This window comes from Saccopteryx leptura, chromosome 4, assembly GCF_036850995.1.
Source record: "Saccopteryx leptura isolate mSacLep1 chromosome 4, mSacLep1_pri_phased_curated, whole genome shotgun sequence".
Classification (NCBI taxonomy): Eukaryota; Metazoa; Chordata; class Mammalia; order Chiroptera; family Emballonuridae; genus Saccopteryx; species Saccopteryx leptura.
This window is the reverse complement of record NC_089506.1, coordinates 33,004,358-33,025,749: the sequence shown is the minus strand read 5'-3', so window position 1 is coordinate 33,025,749 and position 21,392 is coordinate 33,004,358. Positions and strand designations below refer to the sequence as shown.

Here is a 21,392-nt window from a genome sequence, read left to right as displayed (position 1 = left end):
CTCCCCAAGTTTGTACTGTATGGGAGGGGTGCCCCTCTCAGAGCCTTTGGAGAGACACTTCCCCTAGTATAACGGAAGTATCATACTTTCTAGGTTCCAGTCCGTGGCTGGTTAAATGTATGCATCGAGCCCTTACCTTAGGAGGGTCGAAGGAAGCAGACTACTTCTTAACATTTCACCAATTCTTAATAACTGTTTTCCACAAATCTCTCTTTAGCCCTAAGTGGACTTAGAGCTCAGGTCCATTGGGTGGGGAAGGAGTAGGTCGGGGGCTGCACCAGACTGAAGGAACCCTTGTGCTTTCCAGGTCCGGGCCTCAGTTTTCCCGCCTGTTATCCGAGAAGGTGGTTAGATGACCTTAAGGCCCAGTCCGCCCCCCGCAGCTTGGGTTTGCAGCTGCGTGACCCACACAGCCAGGCAGGTTTGTGCTCATTACAGCTGAACACGGGCAGCTGCCCAGTGAGGGTGTGTGCGACTGTTGGGAATGGTGGGGGTGGGGGGTGGACGGTCCCCGGTGCAAAGACCTAGTTGCACTCCCGTCAGAGAGAACCAAAAAGCCACTGCTCAATTCATCTTGGACACTTTTTCTATCTATAATTGGTAAATATGCGAATGAAAGGTCCACATGGTCTGAAAGGGGATAATTAAACTCTAAACGAGCGAGAGGGGGAACCGGGCTCTTCTCCGGAGAGTCCTGGCACCCGCACGCCCTTGGCGGGAAGGCAGCGGAGGCTCGGTGTCGGCCAGCGGCTGCCCCGAACCGGCCGCCACCCGGGGGCGCCCCAGGCCCGCCGCCGCCCCCGCCCCCACCTCCCGGAGCCACGCGGGCCCGGCCTCCTCGCCCCGCGTTGCTGTCGCTTCCGCCGCCGCCTCCAGGCGCGCTGGTCCGCGGGGTCGCCTTGGCGCGGGGCCCGCCGCAGCCTCTCCTCGGACCCCGGCACGGCGAGGCTGCCCGAGGCGGGCTTCTCCACGGCGCCCCAGTGGCTCCCGGTAGAGGGTCGGCTTTGTTCCCCGCTACCCGACGGCGCGGAGCCCGTGCGTCTGGCGGCGGCGGCGGCACTGCAGTGGAGGAAGCCCCGCCGGCCCGCTCGCCTGCAGCCGGCGCTCGTAATGCACCAGCGCGGGCGCCGAGCGCGCCGAGCCCCGTGGGGCCGGCCGGGCCCCGCAGCCGCGGGCTCCCGCCGCGCCCTCCTGCGTTAACTGCTGGAGTCCGCCTCCTTCCTCCCCGGCCCGCTCGCCGCTCGAGGCTCGCCGCAGTACGAGCCGCCTCCCCGCCCCCGCCCCCCGCGCTGCCGCCGCCGCCGCCGCCGCCGCAGGAGAGGGAGGGACGGAGGGAGGGAGGTGGCGGGCCGAGCTCAGAGCCCGTCCCGGGCGCCGGCGAACGAGCTCCGGCCGCGGCGGGAGGCGCCATCCGAGGGCTGCGGGGCAGCCGCGGCGCGCCTAGCCCTCCGCGCGGCTCGCAGCCGCCTCCCCCGCCGACTCGGCCGCATTCTTCCCGCGGCGGGGAAAGAAGCCCCCCCTTCGCGGAGCAGAGGCTCCTTTTTTTTCCTTCTCGGGAGGGTGTCGCCACCTGGATTGCTAAGTGTGAGGGGTCCGGTAGGCGGGGACCGGAGCACCGTGACCCGCCATGGCTCAAGCGGCCAAACAGCTGAAGAAAATCAAAGACATCGAGGCGCAGGCCCTCCAGGAGCAGAAGGAGAAGGAGGAATCCAACAGGAAGCGGAGGAACCGCTCCCGTGACCGAAAGAAGAAGGTACGAGAGGTCGGCGGCGGCAGCCCCGCGGCAGAGGCGCCCTGGCGGTGGCTGCTGGGGGAAGGGGCGAGGTGGGGGCGCGGGAGCCAGGCGCCGGCGGAGTTGATGATGCCCGAGAGTGGAGGGCGCGGGTTGGGAGGAGAAGAGGGGAGAGGCAGAGGCTTCGGCGCGGCGGGGAGGAGGACAGGGCAGGAGGCTGGAAGGGCAGAGCGGGCGGCCAGGAGGGTGAGGGCGCGCGGAAGCCAGCGCGCTCGCGGCCCGCGGAGACCTTTCAGCACCTCGGACAGAGGCCGGCAGGCCCGCGCCGCTCTGGGAGGAACTTTTCCGGCCTCCCGCAGCGGGCGTGCAGGGTGGGCTTGCTCCGCTCCGGCTCTTCGCCTCTCTGGCTTTCCAAGGAAGCTGGTTTGGGTAAACGCGGCTCCGGACTCCGGAGGCTTCTCTGCCCGGCGCCTCCCTCTGTGACCTACTCTCTGGAGTGGAGAACATGCCGGGGGTCTCTGAACAAGTGGGGCTCCTGCTCAGCCCTGTCCCTTCTCGAGCCCAGGAAGCGCTTTTCCTAACCCTCTGGGACAGCGGCCGAAAGGCATGACCCCCAGGGATTTGGCATCGTCTTCTGTTTGGGTCACTGAAGATGAGCAACCGATGGCCGGTAGGGGAAGTCCCTCTGGAAGCCAGACACAGGTGCTGTCCAGCCCTGCCCTTCCCGAGGCCTGGTCAGAGAACAGGTCTGCCCTTTGGTGAAGGAGTACGGAGATAAGTTATGCCCCCACAATCATCCAGACCTCTTAGGGAACTGGTGCTGCGTTCAGCACTTTTCTTTCGGGTCTGAGGTCTTCCTTAAAGCACTTTTGGCAAGAAAAAACGTTTGGTCAGAAACATCTTTGATTTTTTGAAGTGAATGGGCAGTTAACTGGGCACAGGGCTCCAGCCAAGAGGCATTTTGAGCCCCCCCCCCCAGGAGGCCAGGAGTACACGGTGTCCTTCTGGGAATTGGAGACAGGGCTGAACCCCAGCTTCAGGAGAGCCATTTTAACCTGAAGAAGTGGATGTGGAGCGTAGCCTGACATCCTCCTTTCCAGGGAGAAGGGCCCCTCAGGGTTCCAGGGCAGAGGCATTGGTCTTGGTTGAGAAGGAAACACTTTCTTTCCCCCTGAAATGGTCTCACCCTGAGAAAGAAGTGGGAGCCTGTGACTGACAGCAGAGCATGGAGCAGGCTGTGGGTCCCCCCCTCACCGGGTGGTCAGCAGCACCAGCAGCCAGCCTTTTCCTAGAGATGAGACACAGGGGCAGAGACGTTCTCTGATTCTAACTCAAGTAACAAACGTGCTCTAGGCTTTCCTGTCCCCTTCAAAAGACAACCCCTCCTCCCTCAAGGGATTGCCATTTTGTGTGTAAATAGTAGTTTTACAGAAGTACCACCCCTTTAGCAGGACCAAAAAAAAAAAAAAAAAAAAAAAACCGGAAAAAAAATAGGCCTTCCCCAAACCGACAGTGAATCAGAGTTTGGGTTGATGCCACTTAGAGAGAGAATCTCATCAAGTCCTGCTGCTGGGGTCTGAAATACCAGAGCCCATCCTGTGAGTCAGGCAGGGGGAAGTCTGGCTCTAGCTGACGGTGTTCACCCACTTTCCTGGCATGAATGTAAACTTCTTGCTTGAAGGCGTGCTCTCTATTTCCACCCCTGCCTATTGCTCTAGGAGCCAGCTGATCCTCTCTTCCAAACTGCTCACTCAATGTTTTTATCCCACTTTTTGCTCTCAAGCTTCTTTCTTCATCCTTCTGATACCATGAATAATTTCTGAGCAAGAGTCAAAGGAAAACTCTCCCTTCTCTTCTTTGATGTCTTTTCATTCTACGAAACACCCTTTAATGTAATTCTGAATCCTGACTGTATGTAATACCTGCATATGAAAGTGCAATTTCAATATTTATTCTTTTTCCTCCTCTGGTCTTAATTTTTACATTATTAGTTAATTCTGTTTCCATTTTCAGTGCTAGATCATGATATATTCCCCTCCCCCTGAGTTGTGTTATGTTGTTTTACTAGCTGGTCACAGCATACTGCGTCAGTAAGCACTCAAAAATCTTCCATACAGATTTTCATTATTTTATGCAGTATCCTGGGTACTGTGATTGATATAACCATCATAAAGACATTTTAATTCAAAGTGATAGCGATGTCGTAACCTCTTAAAGCTGTTTCTTTGGGTAAGGGGGGATTTGGTGCAGGACAAGGTGTGGGGGGGTCCTTAATTTGTATTTCATGGTGATTGTGAATTCTCTTAGGCATTGGTATGGCCTTGAGGGCCATCTCAGACAATAGAGTTAAAATTTATATCAAAATAAAAAATCACAAGAAGGTGACAGGCCCTACAGGGAATAATGAAGGAGGCGGGGAAACGCAGAGAATATTTAAAGCAGGTGGAGGAAGCTCATATAGGGGCTGGTTAAGCAGATGGCTGGGGGGCTAAATTAAGGTTCATATAAGGTGAAGTCTGAGACCCACTTTCACAAATGAAATAATTTTTCAAGGCAAAGTATATAAAATCAAGCAGCTGACTTTTATAGTTGGTCACAGACTATGGGGATGCTGTGGAACCGTCCGTGGAACCGTCCTTACATCAGCCTGAAAAAAGAACTCACACATGCAAATAAACATTTTATGCCAGTGAACTGGTAGTTCATATGAACATATAGCTAAGCAGTGAGCATTCTGAATTTATTATAAGGAAAGGTGTGTGTGTCCCCTGGGTTACCTGCTTAAGGGGGACTCACTGAGCAGAACCGTGTCCCTCCTCATTTGTAGAAATAATCACGGTTGTAACTTCAACGGTGGGTGCAGTTTTACAGTTGATGACATTGTGTGGGAAGGCGTTTGCTAAGGGGTGCAGTGCAACGGGGGATGGAGGCTGATGTTGTGACGCACTGACTGACACAGATAGAAACCACCTTGACACAGGGAACTGAGCTAAAACTCTGGAGCTCTAAAAATGCCTGCATTCTTCTGGGGCTTCATTCAGGTGTCTGTTTGTGTAGCACCTGTCCTCATCCGATGCTTGCTGGTGGAGCTTTTTTTTTTTTTTTAAATAAACCCCAATATTTATGACATATGCTTCTGAAGGTTTGGATGGAAATAAATAAATTGTAAAGCAGTCCTTTGCATTAATAACAACAGCTTTCTAGGGCTGAGGAAGCCTTGGGCAGAAGAATGTGTGTGCTTTTTTATGTTTACCCAGAACTTGAGGTTAGGAGAGGAGGACAGGGAGGAAGAAGGGCTGAATGAAAGAAAGGAAGAGAGGATGAAGAGGTCAGGGAGACAGAGGGGGAGGGAAGGGGGCTGGTATGTCAGCCCTACTTTAAGGGGCTTCACTAAGCCCGCCACCTGCAGTACCCCTTAAGTGCCCCGGGACAGTGTTTACCACGCTCTCTGTCCCTCACTTTCTCCACCTACTTCACCTTCTGATGTTGGTGAAGACAAAGATCATTTGTTATTCATAGCTGTGTATCCAATACCTAGCTCAGTGCCTGACAAACAGTGGGCATGAAATAATTAAGTGTGTGTGGAATGAGTGGTTGAATGAGGGATCCATACACTTGTCCCTGCTTGCCTAGCAGTTGTGGTCATAGGCATGTGTTCAGGTGAAAAATACACTCTTTGACTGCTGTCTTTTGGGGGCATCTGAAGAAAGCTTGATATTGCCTTTTTATTTCTAATCATTTGCAATACAATAGAAATTTGTAGTCAGGCAGTGGAACCATCTAATTTTTTGGTGCAATAAATCCTACCACTGAGCATGTAGTTAGTTCCTTGCAGGGTCTCTGCTGAACTAAATGTCAAGTGATTTTAGCCATTTGGAACAACACCAGTGTTTGCACACGGCCCAGGGAGCCAAGCAGAGGAGGGTGCAGACAGAAAAAAGCAAGTCCAGGAGTGGAAAGTGACTATCACCCCTGTGTTGTGCAGGCAGGGCCGGCGGTTGTTCCAGTCTCTGCAGCAGTCCCAGAAGGGCCTCAGCCTTCCTTGCACAGCGGGGCCAGGCCCTGCTCCTGGACTGCAGAACTGTCTTTGGTTGATTCGGTTACTGGAACCACAGAGGAGATTTGGGGGTACCTGCATGAGACTGGAGTGGTTGGGCTGGGCTTATCATCAGGATGACAGATGGAGGGTCATGTGGGCCCATGTTCCCTGTGTGTAAAGGGCCTCAAATTCACACTTCTGCTGTTATCTCCAAATGAGTTTATACATTGAATCCAAGAGATAAATTGACAATATCAAAAGAGAATGATATTCATGACACATCTTTAAACTCAGGCCCTGTTGCTAAATGACATCACTAGTATATGTTGCAATATGAATTGATGATTGTATATAAAGTCTGTATTTGGCTTTTGAATAATACAGTTCTGTTGCATTGTGTGTTCATTACTAAACGTTCATTTATTAGTTGCAAGCTTTAAAAATACACCACAACTTTGGTAACTCTGCTCTGGCTTCTTTTCTTATTTTAGTACCTTGGGAGCCTCAAAAACGGGAAGAGGCCTTGCCCCTTTCAAGCTCTCGGGGGTGCTTGCAGTGGTGAAAACGTGGGAGTATTCTGAGCCTGTTCTATGTCCATCTTCCAGCCCAGTGCCTCCCTCCCGCTGCAGAGGCAGTGTGTGTGTGTCTGGGGGGGGGTGCTGTTCCCGGGACACACCTCTCTCCCCTCAACCATCCACCAGACCAGAAGAGCAGGTTTTTGAGGGCAGAGATGTTATGTTCTCAATTATTCCCAGAATTACATACTGTTTGCACATCATTTGCTTCCGACAGCTACTGTTTAAAGTAGGTAGGGGCAGCCTCTAAAATTCAGAGCCTGAAGCAGGTGACTTCCCTGTGAAGGGGACCTTAAGCCAGCCTCCGGGACCTCCTCTTCTTTTGCTTACCCCAGGAAACTGCTTGCTCACCAGATCTGCCTCTCTCCTCTCAACATAGCAATGTGGTTTTTTTTTAAGCCTCAGCTTAAGGCCTCCTTCCCCATTCTTCCAATAAAAATGAGCATTAGGGAATGGATACTGTGAACCAGGCACTTTTCATGCATGTTAGGTCATTCTCATGCTCTGCCTTCATTATGCCTTTGTAAGGCTGGTCTGTTTGCATGTCTTCCTGAATGCCCTCCTTACTTCCACCGCCATCACTCTTATCTACGCTCTGCTTTATGTCGACCAGTCACTTGTTCCGGTGTGTGTGTGTGGGTGTGTGGGTGTGTGTGTGTGAGTGTGAGTGACACATCCATTCTTGTTTCATCCCTTCCACTAGATTGTAAGCTCCCTGAAGCCAAAGCCCGAGTATTTGTACATAACCACTCAGTAAGTATTTAGGGCTTGAATTGATTCAGAAGCTATAATATATTTAACAGATTCAGACTTTTTTCTTGGTCTTCATATTTGACGGTGGAAGACTTGGTTCTATAGCATTGGAACCAAGTAAGTCTGCTATTTTTCCCTGAATTATTCTGAGCAAAGCAAATTCTGTCGTCATCAATATTAGGTTTTTGTAAAAAGGCAAATACGCTTTGCTTTGCTCCATATGTCCATTTTTGGTTCTCAAAAGCAGCTCAAAAGTCTGCATCTTACAGAGTGTTAGGCTGGTAGTCAGATGCCTGGGTTCCAGTTCCAGCTCTTGTATTTATCAGCTATATGTACGTGAGCAAGCCTCTGAATGTCTCTGAGCCTCAGTTTGCTCATCTGTAAAATAGGGATGAGACTCAAATGAGGGTGTGCTCTGTAAAATTTAAAACTGTCAAATATTTAAGAGCTTATAGTTAATAACATGCTTGTTAGTTAATTTATTCTTTCTAATAAATGCAACTCCAAAGCCTATGCCTAGCCTGCCAGTGGTAGCATGAAATCTTGATAAAATAATGTGCTGGGAAGTTCAGTTTTTTTTTTATTTTTTATCATAGACTTAGTTATCTACATGGGTCCAATCTATAACTTTGAGATGGGCTTTATTAAAACCCTGGCTGGCAATTGTAGCTGTATATCAAAAGGGGGACATGAAAGTGGTTCCTAAATTTCCTGAGAATGCCATCACTGTGAGGGCCGTGGCTGGCAAGTCCAGGGTGTGGAGTATCAGACCCCACGAGGGAGAATCGATGCGTCTTAGCAGTGCAAGCCTAATGTATCCTCTAAGAAAGGAGAACCTGTGTTAAGGACGTTCAGAGCTAAAGCAAAGAAGGTGTAATGGCCAGTCAATTTTAAAAAGCAAAGAACTTATTTTTTCTTACCTGCTTCCAATGTGACTGAATGCTTCCTCTCAGAAAAAATTGTCTGAGTTTTTACTAAGATGCCATACAGTTAATACATTTTCACGTATAGCTGAAAATCAACCTTGTTTGTTTACCAGAGGTGGGGGCTGTGTTTATTGAGAGCTTGCATGCCCTAGAGCCATTACCTCACTGGCTCCTCCGAACATCCCTGTCCAGGTGGGTCACATGAGGGCAGAGCCCAGAGCACCTGACTTCGAAGCTCATTTGCAGACTTCTGCACCAGGTTGCTTTCTTAGGCATTTGTTGGACCCCCAGGAGATTCAAGGCTGTGCTAGGCACTGAGAGGGGAGTCCAAACTCATGCTGTTTTTTCTGCTTTTGGGTGAAGGACTTACAGATTAGTGGGAAAGCTGCCAGAGAAGGAGGTAACCTGAGGCAGACAGTGGAGGCAGGTGATTTGGGCTCAGGACAGAAGAGCTGGAGTCTGGATTCCAGTGGGAACAGGGGGGTCCAGAGGCTCCTCCGTCATCTCAGGATCAGCCCATGTGATCTGAGGACCTTGTCCAAGCATCTGGGTAAAGACACGCAGGTACTGAGCGGCAGTGTTCTGCCACTATCCTCTATTCCATCCTCCTCTCCGGGATTTTTGCTTGGTACGTAGAGGAACCCTGGGGCCTCTGAGGTGTCTGGGCCTTTACGTGCTGTGCCATGCTTGCCGGGAGCCAGCCTTGGGGTCCAGCGTGGGGGAGGCAGGTAGGAATAGAAGATGAGCCAGCTCAGTTCTTGCCCGGAGTTCTCACATCCATTTCCTGAATCCCTGTGATCTCATTTCCTGCCCCCAAGAAGGGGCTAAGTGCTGCCCAGGAAGAGGAGTGCAGTCAGGGAGGAAACAGGCACAGGAGTTTAGAAGGCACAGAATATCACTCAAGTAGAATTGGGAGAGGAGGGGATGGAGTGAGGGGGTGCATTACAGGAAAAGGGGAGGAGGTGCTGAATTATGCACTGACCAGAGCCATGACTCCTGAACCCAGTTCTGAGACTGAAGGGACAGCTCCAAATACTCAAGAGGAGACTTGCAGGAAACGAGGGAGGGAGAGATGGTCCCAGTGGCCTCTCAGCTTTGCTAGTGTCAGAACCACCTGGAGGAAGAGGGCTGTTACCCGCTGACCTGTCTCACCTTCCACCTGAAAATCTGATGCTGGTGGAAAACAGTATGGAGAGTCCTCAAAAAATTAAAAATGCAACTGCCTTTTGACCCAGCCACCCCACTTTTAGGAATATATCCCAAGAACACCAAATCACTGATTCAAAAGAAGAAATGCACCCTTATGTTTATGGCAGCATTGTTCACAATAGCCAAGATCTGGAAACAGCCCAACTGTCCGTCAGTAGACAAGTGGATTAAAAAGCAGTGGTACATATATACAATGGAATGCTACGGGGCCATGAAAAAGAAGGAAATCTTACCTTTTGTGACAACATGGATGGACCTGGAAACTATTATGTTAAGTGAAATAAGCCAGGCAGAGAAAGAAAAATACCATATGACCTCACTCATTTGAGGAATCCAATGAACAATGAGAACCGAGGAATGGAATTGAGACAGAGGAGGGATCAAAGGGACCAGAGGAAAAGAGGACAGAGGGAAAGGGGATGATAGGATGGGATAAACCTGAAGGGAAGGGGGGAGGGCACTGTAGAGAGGAGGACAAGGGAGGTGTTGAGGGGAATATGGGGGATGCATTCGGGGCGACACTAGAATCTATGTAAACACAATAAATTAAAATCAATAAAAAAAATCTGATGCTGGGCTGGGTGGGGCCAAGCCCCCTGGGGAGGGGGAGCCTGCTTAGAGCTCACTGGAGAGGGCTTGTGCCAGCCCCTGACAGGAACACGTTGATGGAACGTGGCAAGTCTAGAGGAGAAACAAACTGGAGATGAAAGAGGTGAGAAAGTATAGGATTTGCATTCACTTATTCATTCTGTATCCAGTTCCCCAAAGGAAGGAGGCAAGTAAAGCGCTGACTTGAGCACTGTGGCCAGCCCTGTGGGGGAAGTAACCTGGCCAGGGCCCCTGGACTGGTCTTGGAAGGGGATGGGCGGGGGAGGCTTCCGGGAGTGGGGGCTGGGTCTGCATGGACTACTGGGGGTCAGCCTGGTGGACAGGGTCCAGGACATTCAGCTGCAGCAGGAACGTGTGGAGGGTGAGCAAATGTCTGGAGGAGGAGGTGGTCCCCGAACTGCAGGCCCGAGAGTGGAGCAGAGAGAGCAGAGAGAGGGAGGGCAGGAGGGGTCTGTAGAAGGAGCTGAGACAGGTGCCCAGTCTGGGTCCGAATGGCAGAGGCAGCCCTGAGCGGCCCCAGGCCGAAGTCTGAAGGGTTGCTGTGCCTTCAGTGCAGAAGGGGGTTGGGGTGGGGAGGTGCTGTAGAGAACTGGGCGTCTAGAATGCTGAGGGATAGGCTGGCTTGAACTGGGCTGACTGGTGGGGATGGAGAGCATGTGGTGAACTGGAGATATTTGAGTGGTTGAGAAAGTTGGTCTTTGTGGGTAATAAAGCGGGTGCAAGTAAGTAGTCAAGGATGATGCTGTATAGTTCATTTTGACATATGTTAACATACGTGTGTGTGTGTGTGTGTGTGTGTGAGATTAAATGTCTCCAGGACCTCATTTCTGACTGGTGTTGGGTAGTTAGTTTGAGGTGCTTTTGACTGAGCTAGGAAAGGGGAAGGAGAACAGGTGAGGGAGAAAACAATAAGTTCTTTTTGGGGCATATATTGTTAGGTAGCTTCCTGGAGCTCTCACCTGATAGAATGAGAGAGCTAGTAAGCATGTTCTTAAATACCAGGGAACCAGTCAAGCTCATGGTGGAAAGGAGAGGCAGTCAGTTCAAGCCTGCGCTCTTCTGGAGAGCTGGTCTTTTGAGTGATAGCTTTAAATAGGGCACATGCCTATGACAGGGCTGCCAGGACGTGTGGGAACTAAGGAATATAACTGGTGGGTGCTCATGCTGTCAGGGAGGCACGCCCTTGGGTCAAGAGCCGCGCAGTAGGGAGGCAGGACTAACCCACTCTGAAACACATAACTTTGGCGCCATCACCCATATGGTGAAATGCTATGTGGCCACTAAATTTGATGCTTAAAAGAATATGTTTTTAAGAATATGCTTCTAATAAAAGTAGGAATACACTTAGATGTAATGGATTTAAAGACTGTAATGTAATGTAATTAAAAGAAAAGGCAGGGGATGCCCTCCTGTCAAAGAGCGTAGCCAGGTCCTCCTCCGCCCTGTGTGCCTTCCGGAGATGAAAGCTAGAATTTATTGGTAACATCACACCCCCAATAAAGAATTCCAAGGTGATGTGGACTAGAGCCAAGTAGGTAACAGAATGTACTGGCTCAAAGTGGAGCTGGAGTGTGGTCCCGAAAGTCTGGGCAGTCGGGTCTTGGCATGTGAAGCTGTTCATTGTAAACCAACTTGAAAATGTGTGTGTGTTGGGTCTAATACTCCACTCTGCCGCCAGAGTGATCTTCCAGAAATGCAAATCAGATCTCGACACTCCTTTTTTTTAAAATCCTTCAGTGGTTTCCTAATTGCCCTTAGAATAAAACCCAGACACCTTCCTCTGGCTTCCCAGGCGCCCCTATCGAGCCCAGAGCTGCGTTTCTCATCTCCTCTCTTTCTCTCCTCGGTGCTGCACCAGCTGCACTCAGAACGTACTCTAGTACTCGGGGTGTGTGTGCTCTCCCTGCCTTTCAGTCTTCCTGTCTGCTGAATCTTTCACCTCAAACACTGACGCCACCTCCTCTGTGAGAATTCAGTATACACGTTGCCTCTGAAATCCTAGATGAGGGTAGGTCACCCTGCCCATATTATTCTGGTATGCTTGTGGGCAAAGTGACCAGAAAATAACTGAAAATTAAAAGGACTGTAGTGTATGTCAGGAGGAGGTCTCCTTTGATGGTGGCATTGATGCAGCCATGAAGAGATGTGGGCTTTGGAATTCGATACAGTCAGATGGTCCTGGGTTGGTGTCCTGGCTGTGCTACCAGCTGGGTGACTTTGAGCAAGGTGTTCACTAACCACCCCTGGGCTTTCACTTAGCCATTTGTAAAGCGGGGGAGATAATATGTCCTGCACAACCACGCAGGGCTGTTGGAAAGATGGAACGAGTTAATATATGTGTAAAGCACCTGGGATATAGTAAGCACTCAATAAATGCCTGCTCCAGTGCCTCAGCTCCCACTCACGCCCATCCCCTACCCTGGAACAGCCAATAAGATCCAGATGTGGGTGGGCATTAATGGGCTATGGATGTGGTGGGGGGAGGGGTGACAGAAACAAGTGTCTGCACCCAGAGCACTGAATGGATAAGCAAAGATTTTTAAAACTATGACCACCAGACATTTCCTCTTAAATGTTAGGTAAGATCTCAAAGGTGAAAGTCTGGGCCCACTTAGCTAAAATCTCACCTTGTGTACAATTTAGTCATAGTGAGCTTCTATGACCATCCAGAGATGGCCGTCAAGGTCACATCCCAAGGTTGTGTCTGGTATTGCTGCCAATTTCTTAAATGAATTAGGAAAGGCTGTGGAGAAATGCGAACCTGATGTAAAACTCCAATTAAAGTGACGAATCGGAAACAGCCCAAGTCAGAAAAGCTTCAGAGTCTGAGATGTCTGTCAAGCTGTATTGAATTGATGGAGACGTTAGATTCTCCTTCGGTGTGGAGATTTGGCAAATTTACTCTAATGCCGTTTGAAGGAGCTGCTGTGGTCTCTGCCACTCTGACATGAGTACACTGCCATGCTGATGTTAGGTCATGCCCTGCCGTGGGGTGCCTCGGGTGGGGCCGGGCGTGTGATGGATTCAAACTGAGAGTCGGCTGTGCTGAGGACAGCAGGCGGTGGCGGAGGCCTGTGCCTGCCTGCTGACACTGAGCGATGTCTAGGGAGCCATGATGTCAGGGCAGAGTTCTCGTGGGTGCGCTTCCCTATCTGCTTTAGGCAGAGAAAACCCTACTCAAGCAGTTTGTCTTTCTTTTAACATTGTCTTCTTGCTTGCCACATGTGCCATTTGACCTCATTCTTGAACAGATCTACATTTGAAGGACATTTGGACTCCAAGCCACGGTTGAATCTTAGAACTTTAACCCATTTGTCAATATTGTCCTGCACCCGACAGGACTGAAAAGAGGCAGATGGAAGAAACCTTCCTTATGATTCTGTACCAGGGGAAAAGCTATACCGTTATTCCATTCTTCAGGAAGAAGTCTGATGGATCTCTCCTGTGAATCCCCCTTCCCCCACCCCTGCTGGCCCCACCGCTACTCTGACCCAAACCACCTTCCTGCAGCGGCCTCCCCTGGTCTTGCCCTCCGAACCAGCTGGCCCCACCGCTACTCCGGCCCAAACCACCTTCCTGCAGCGGCCTCCCCTGGTCTTGCCCTCCAAACCAGCTGGCCCCACCGCTACTCCGGCCCAAACCACCTTCCTGCAGCAGCCTCCCCTGGTCTTGCCCTCCAAACCAGCTGGCCCCACCGCTACTCTGACCCAAACCACTTCCTGCAGCGGCCTCCCCTGGTCTTGCCCTCCGAACCAGTTGTTATCTTGCAGCAAGAGCCATGTGTTTTCAAGTGTACTTTGGTAGTTGTCACTTCCCTTCATCAGATCGTTCACTTACCCCCCATTGCCTTTGGGATAGAGCCACACTCTTTCCCGAGGCCTCCCTGGCTCTTGAGGGTCGGCCTACCACCGGGGTCTGGTTCCTCACGCTCCCACCGCGCTCCTGGGGTTTGTGGTGCTCTGCTGCTCCTGCGCCTCCCCCTGCTGCGCCTCTCTCTGGAGCTCAGTCTGATCCCTGGGCATCCTGAATGGCCCAGCCTCACCTCCTCCAGGATGCTCTCTTGAGTCTGGGTCAGAGATGTTGTAGAAGGGGTGCCCACCCTGAAGGGAGGTTGGTGAGATGGTGCCCCTCTGTGGGCCCAGGGAAGTTTCCCAAGCCTTTTAAAGTTAATGGCATTTTCAGCGAAGTCCTAGACTAACACAGGATTATGGACCCAGAAAGGAAATGAAACGAATGTGTTATCTTGTTTCTCAGTGACTGGAGCCCGAGTATGCTCCGGGTTGTAGGAGCCTCTCCTTCGTCCCATGCCACCCTGCAGATTCGTGAGCATTAGCTCTGTGTGTTTGTGGGTGAGGAGAACAGACCCCGGGGTTGAGAGAGCTGGGGCTGAGTTCTTGTTCTTTTCACTCTCTTGTGTAGCTTTCTGAGCCTCAGTTTCCCTACCTCTAAAATAAGGGGATTGGCTTAGAGGGCCTCTGAGCCTCTTCTGGGGATACCTGTAATTCTGGGATTATGTGACTTTACAAGGCCACAGGGTGAAGGGTTCCCAGCCCAGCTGGTTTACCCTGGCCCGAGGAGTGCTGGCAGGTAGATCTGGGTGGAGGAGCCTTCCCTTGTGGTGGTCCACATCTAACGGGCGTCAGACTGCAGGGCACAGGGTGTCCGCAGAATTCTGAAAGACTGTCTGGCACAGGGCTTGGGTTCAAGTCCTTCATCCCAGCCGAGGAGAGGAAAATGTCCTGAGAAAGTGCAGAGGCCCCGTGGGCTGTGAGGAGGTCCCAGGGCTCCAGGTGAAGAGCGCTGGTCCTTTGGGTGTGTGTAATCAGGCACCCCTGTGCCTCTAACCCTCCTGCTGAGGCCAGTTGGTGCCGCCTTCTACATTTGCAACAGAGAGTACCCTCTGTGATGGCAGAGTACCTGCCCCAGGTGAACAGAGAGAGCAGGAGGCAGGGCGCCTTCTATTTTCAGTGCAAGGTGACTGGACCTGTCACACTCAGTTGCTTTCAAGGTCATGAGAAGAGCGAGTCTCCTCCTGTGCAGCTTGGTGGCCTTGACTCCAGTGTGTGTGTATACTGGGGGTGGGGGTGGGGGGGCTCAAGCAGCCTTTCTCCTGTGTTTTCTTAGAGAGCAGGCCCCGGCAAAACCACGGCCCAAAGAACGGGCTATGGGATATACGATGAGCTTTGTCAGACAATCCTGGCTTTTTAGAGACTCCTTTTTTTTTTGAGGCAAATTGTCCGTTTGGGAAAATCCCAGCTTTGTCACTAACTGTGTTACTAAGGGGCCAGTATCTTCAGGAGGGATCAGTACCCAGTGCAGCCCCGACTGAGTGCTGGTTCAGTTTCAGTCTCCGGCCCACCGCCCTCTGCTCCCTGGAGCGCAGTGCTCACTGGTTTAATGGGAGCCCCAGCTGCTGAAAGCCGGCGCTCGGCAGGGGCTGGGCAGAGGGAGGAGAGAACTGTCCCAGAAAGGGGACATCCAGGGCCGGGCTCTTGTTGAACTCGAGCCCTCTGCAGGGGTCGCACCTCCTGGGAGATGAGCTCCTGGGTACGGAGGCCCCAGAGCTCTGGGAGTAGGGCGGAGGGTGCCCTGTGAACAGTAGCTGTGGCTGCATAGAGCTCAGACTGCCAGGCGTGTCCTCCCCGCAGCCCCGTGGGGGGGCAGGGGGCAGGTTCCCCAGTTCCCCAGGGAGGAAAAGGTACGACACAGGAAGACTGTGTTGTACTCCACCGAGAAGTGCTGGGCCAGAGCTTGGACCGTTTCTCTCTAAAGCGCTGGGTTTTATAACAAGCAGGCAGTAGCAGATGCTGGGCGTTGTGGGTTAAAATTCATGTTGTTTTCTGTTTTCCTCATCTATCAACTAACTACCCAGCAACCAGCAGGGAAACAGCGAGGCCCAGCCAAGGGTGGCTGATGCTCTCTCCGCGGAGAGGCAGGGGACAGCTCTGACCTGTGCGGGGGCTGGCACAGCAGCCTGCCTTACCGGGGAGGAGAGCTCAGCAAGGTTAAGGAACTCGCCCAAGGTCGTACGTGTGATCAGAGTCAGGGCTGGGGTTCATACCAGCTGCCTGATTTGAAAACCGTCACTTTACTGATTCTGGGGATATTACAAGGATTAAATAAAATTGAATAGATAAAGTGCCCAAATGGGTAAAGATAAGGGCAAAAAAATGAAAAACATTTTAAAAACACTTAACACAGAGCCTAGCGCTTGATAAAAACTCTACGCCTCAGTCTCCTTGACTCTGTAAGAAAAAAATACCATTCCCACAGAGAGAAGGCGTGCATTCCCCCCCAAAAAAACCCCAGCACCATAGCTATGGATATAGAGATAGAGATGGACATACAGATAGACAGATAGGTAGACACAGACACATACGAGGCAGTGCACAGCCAGTGCCTTGGATGAGGAATGTTAGGAGCTAAGGATGGCTCTGACTTTGTCCCTCAGGAAGTGGCTGGGTAACCTTGGGACAGTCACTTCACTGCTCCGGGCCTCTGTTTTCTCACTTGTGTCATGGAGGCCCTGGAGTGGGCTAGCTGACACAGCATCTTGGAAGGGACCTTGGAGATCACATACCCCCCCCCCCCTCTTTGTGGGGAAACTGTGTCGAGAACTGGAATGACTTGTCCAGATCGCACAGCTATTCTTAGTGGCCAAGCAAGTGCTAGAAGCAGGTCCCCAGGCTTGGCTCTTCTGGCCCTGGTGAGAAATTCCAGCCCTTATCAGCTATGAGTTTTTGAGTACAACGCGGTAGGAGGGACTCGGGGCAGGGAAGAGGGACTTGGGTTCTTTTGTTCCACGTGGAAACAGCCCCAGCAGGTCAAGGCAGCACAAGGCAGAGCGTGCAGAGACTGGACGTGGCCCTCGGAGTGCAGAGGAAGGCCTCAATGGCTCAGGACCCTGCGGGCCTCTGGGGGGAGCTGGGTGTGGGCACAGAAGCCTGAGCCCTCTCCGGGCCTGGTGGGAGGAAATGTGCCCTGGATAGATTATTCAAAACTGGTCCTCGTCCCACTGCCCTAATTAGTGCTCTTCGGTGCCACACGCAGCTCTGGGTGTGCTCAGGGCCCAGTGGGTGCCAGAGTGGCCCGGTGTGGAGACTCGTTTGTTCCATGCGTCTCTGGTCTTTGGGGCACATTCAGCAGGTATAGTCGCTCATTCTGTTAGTGGCGGAAAATGGCACCAGGTGTTGCAACCAGGTGTTCTTGAGTTCTGGCTGAGAGAAGAATTCCGAGCCAAGACTCAAACTGTAAGAAAAAGTTTATTTAGAAAGTCACGGAAGTAGAAGTGAGCTGCAGAGGAAATGGGCTCAGGAAACAAGTTATAGCAAAAGAAGGCCCGTTAGAGCCTTGGAACGAGAGAAAGAGAGAGAGAGAGATAGAGAGAGAGAGAGAATGCCCCTGGGGGAATAAGTAGATGGGGAAAGGTGAGGGGGTCCTCGATCCTGAGGGCTTTTATCTAAGGTCTCAGGGGTCTCAATAGGATACTCATCAGCTTTCCAGGTGTGTCTCAGGGTTGTGGTCTCCACTGACTGGTTGGCACCAAGGCAGGGGTCCATGGTCATCACAGCTGTTCTGATGTCAGCCATGACCTGGCCCGGTTTTGCTGCTTTCCTGGGCCTGGAGCTGAAACACAGCTGAGGCCCAGATGTCATTTCCAGGGGTTAAGGCTTAAGGCAGTGGTCTTGCAAGGGCTTGTAGTTTTGCCTATTGCTAGGCACCCCAGGTTCCCCGCCCTGGTGACCCTCTGACCTGGCCCATCCTTCCTGCTCTGCTCATGTCTATCTAACTGCTCGCTACAATTCTACAGGTGGGAACTGAGGCCTGGGTAGCGGGAGGGACCTCCCCAAGGCTATCGCTGAGTGGGGCCTGAGTCTCAGACGTCTGAGCACTATTTGGATGCAAGTTCTGGTTGCCCCATAAATTATGGAATCTGCCTATCTGTCTATCTATCTGTCTGTCTGTCTATCTGTCTGCCTGCCTGTCTATATGCCTGTTTGTCTTAGTTACCTACTATTTTATTGTGCTTCTTCCTTGGGGAAAGAGGGAGTAAAAAGTTCCTTTGGAGGTACACTGAACTCTTTATAGTTGACTTAAGCCTGTCTTCTCAGCTTTGTCTTCTTCCCTCCTTTCCCTCCTGTTCTTCTCCTCTAAATATGTGCTGGGCCATTCCCATGCTCCCATTACCCCCACCTCCACCCCATGCCTTCTTCGTACTGGCAGTGCTGGATACAAAGTCCAAAACCCCTCTTCCCTTGACTACCCAATGAACTTCTGTTCATTTTTCAAATCCAGAACACATATCACCTCTTTCAGGAAGCCTTCTCTGACTCCACTAAGCAGAAATAATTGCCCCTCTTTTGTGTTCCATTGGCGCTGCTCACACACTATCACAGCAGTCATCGTCTTCTTTGTTTAAGGCAGGGGGTGAACTTTTTATGGGGAAAGGCCAGATGGTAGATATTTTTCAGTCTCCGTTACAAGTGTTCAGCTCTGCCATCAGGCCCAAGAGCACCGGAGACAACATACTCATGGGTGAGCCTAGCTGTATTCCAAAACTTGATTTATGGATGCTGAAATTTGAGTTTCATGTCATTCCTACGTGCTACTAAATGGTTTTCTTTGTTTCCCCCAATGATTTCAAAGTGTGAAAACCATGCTTAGCTTGTGGGCTGCACAAACACGGGCAGCAGTCTGGATGTGGCCTTTGAGGACAGTGTGCTAGGCCCCGGGTGAGATGCCTTTTCTCTGGTTGGACAGTTCACAAAAGCTAGACCGCGGTCATCTTGCATCCCCAGAGCCTACTGATGGAATGAAGGAATCTGGTGATTTACATGGAACACACGCACAGAGGATAATGGTTGCTAACTTCTTAAACAGTCCTTGGAGGGCAGGAGACGGGCTAGGCGGGATTGCTCCGATTTCCCACACAGCGGAACTGAGGCTGGAGGACCCGTGCCCTGGAGGAACCTGGGGGCCTCCGGTTCTGACTCTGGCCGGGGAGTTGCTGTGTGGGGCCTGGGGGGCTTCTCCGGTGCTGGTGGCGGAGCTCTGAGGAGCTGGGCCAGCAGCCGTCGCCCAGGAGCACGTCCTTCAGTTGTGAGACTAGAAACAGTCTGGTGCCTGCCTGGGTACGGGGCCTGGGTCAGGATGCTTTGGTTTCCTTCCTGTGTTTCTGGCAATTGTGCTGCTCAACTGAGAGGCAGCCCTGTCTGTTCTGCTGAGGGGGAATTGTTACACATAGCTAAAATTAGATGTTTTGTGTGAATGATGTTAATTTGACTTAATTGCTGGGGAATGTCAGTGTTCTTCAGAAATCCCAGAGCTCTGTGGGTCTGGGTGAATAGTAACAACCCCTTATATTTGTGTCCTGCCTGCCCGTTCAGGGCACTTCGACCTTCATTTTCTCATTTGATCTCACAACAAACTGCAGGGCAGCAGCCCAGAGGCGTGATCCCCTTTTTCCTGGACGAGGGGCCCAAGGTCTGGGGGTTGACATTATATTCCCAGGCCACAGGTCTGATTTCTAGGGGGCCTTTATTCTCTTTACTCCTGTCATTTAAAAACTCTGTCATCTCCCCCACCCCTTTTTATTTGAGCTGTAGACGAGGTTGGCTTCATGCCCAGACAGTAGGACAGGGCCCTGCCCTTAGAAGGGTTCTAAGCTTGCTTTAAATGCTCTGCCATGGCCATTCTGAAGTTACTTATCATTTTTACATTTATTTATTTATTTACTTACTTACTTATTTATTTATGAGAGAAACACAGAGAGGGACAGATAGGGATAGACAGACAGGAAGGGAGAGAGATGAGAAACTATTCTTCATTGTAGCACCTTAGTTGTTCATTGATTGCTTCCTCATATGTGCCTTGACTGGGGAACTCTAGCCAGGCCACTGACCCCCTTGCTTAGCCCAGTGACCTGGGGCTTCAAGTCAGAGACCTCTGGGCTCAAGCCAATGACCGTGGGGTCATGGCTATGTTCCCCCGCTCAAGTCAGTGACCCTGTGCTCAAGCTGATGAGTCTGTGTCGCTGGCCTTGGGGTTTCAAACCTGGGTCCTCTGCATCCCAGGCCAACTTTCTATCTACTGCACTACCATCTGGTCAGGCAAAATTATTTATCATTTTTAAATGAAGGACCTCATTTTTTTTTTTGCACTGGGCCATCCAAATTAGGTAGCTTCTCCTGGCCATCAGATTGTCTTCATGGGCCAGCACTTGTATTTTTCTGTCCCTTTAACCTTGGGTGTGATTTGTTCTTGGCGGGTGGCAGCTGGAAGGTCCAGAGAAGCTTCTTTTTATAAATAACTCCCTCCGAACCTGTGTAAAGGCAAGATCCCCCTGTGATTTCTGGTGAGAAAGCCAGCAGGTCAGCCTCCAGCCCCTCTTTTGCCAGGAGCACAGGTGTGTCGCCAGGAACAAGCAGTCCTGCCTCTCAGTGACTCTGTTACCTGCTCCGGCCTGGTGTTCACTGGTCAGGATGGTGCGTGCATGCTTCTGTGGCTGGGGTCTCACTTTTCTGACCTCTGCTCTGCCTGGTGATGCTTTTCCTGGGTCCTTCTGTGACAGCATGGACGTTCCATAACATATCTTTGTTTTTCTAAAAAAATCAGACACAGAAGGGATGTTGATTTGTTAATTTGCAAATACAAGTCTTTCTACTAAATTACATTCGGTTTTAATTGATCAAGGGCCTTTACTGGAAGGAAACAAATTCCACGAAACTTGTCTGAACCCCTGATAGATCATTCCTGTAAACATAAACCTGCAGAATTCTTTTGAAAATTTAAAAGTGGTGCGGGAGGCGAGAGATGTCCATTACCCGTACATCTGTCATGTTGGCTTCTTAATAAAATCCATCAATCCGATGAGGATTGGGTCAGGGGATTTTAGAGGTTTCCTTTTGCACCTTCAACGTTCAGGTTGGAAGTCGGACCTCTTAGTGGTGTAAGAGATACCGCATGGGTTTTGGCGTTGGACAGATAATGGCTCGGATCAGAGCTATACCACAGGCTTATGTAGCTCCTCTGAGCCTCAGTTTTCTTACTTGGAAGACAGGTCATCTATCCCTCCCCCGCCTCTCCTTGTGACTGGAGGTAGAAAGGAAATATTAAATGCGTGTCTGTCCCACCATCCCCCTCTGCCATGCACACTCAATGTCAGCCCCTTCCTGGGGGTGGGGTTGGGTCACAGAGCGGCCAGCTCCGGGTGTGAAGACCAGGATAGGCAGCCGGGGGTGGGGGCGCGTTGCTGCAAAGGTGGCAGTGCCGTGGGGGCATGGCCGGGAAGCACAGGTGGGCGTAGGTTCTTCCCTGGGTGCCTGTAGACACGCCAAGACCAGGAGAAGGGCTGGGTGGCTGCTTGCAGCCCGTGGGAAAAGGAAAAGGGCTTCTGGATTTGGGCAGCAAGCACCAGTGAAGATGGTGGCTCAGGAGGACCCTGTAGAGGTGTGTGGGTCCAGGTGTGCATTGCCCCGATAGGGAGCCTTGGATGCAATGAGTATTGAAAGCCAAGCTGGTGTCCTTGGGTCTCCCTTCTCTTGCCTGGC

General features: G+C 51.4%; 1 protein-coding gene across 1 annotated transcript in view; it reads left to right on the top strand.

Annotated features, from left to right (window-relative positions):
• The first annotated feature begins 1,298 nt into the window (after nt 1–1,298).
• ANK1 (ankyrin 1) overlaps nt 1,299–21,392 on the top strand; it is a 225,514-nt gene continuing 205,420 nt past the window's right edge. The window contains exon 1 of the mRNA XM_066380407.1: nt 1,299–1,753. Coding sequence (XP_066236504.1) covers nt 1,628–1,753 — 126 coding nt within the window. The 5' untranslated portion in view covers nt 1,299–1,627. The remainder of the gene's footprint in view (nt 1,754–21,392) is intronic.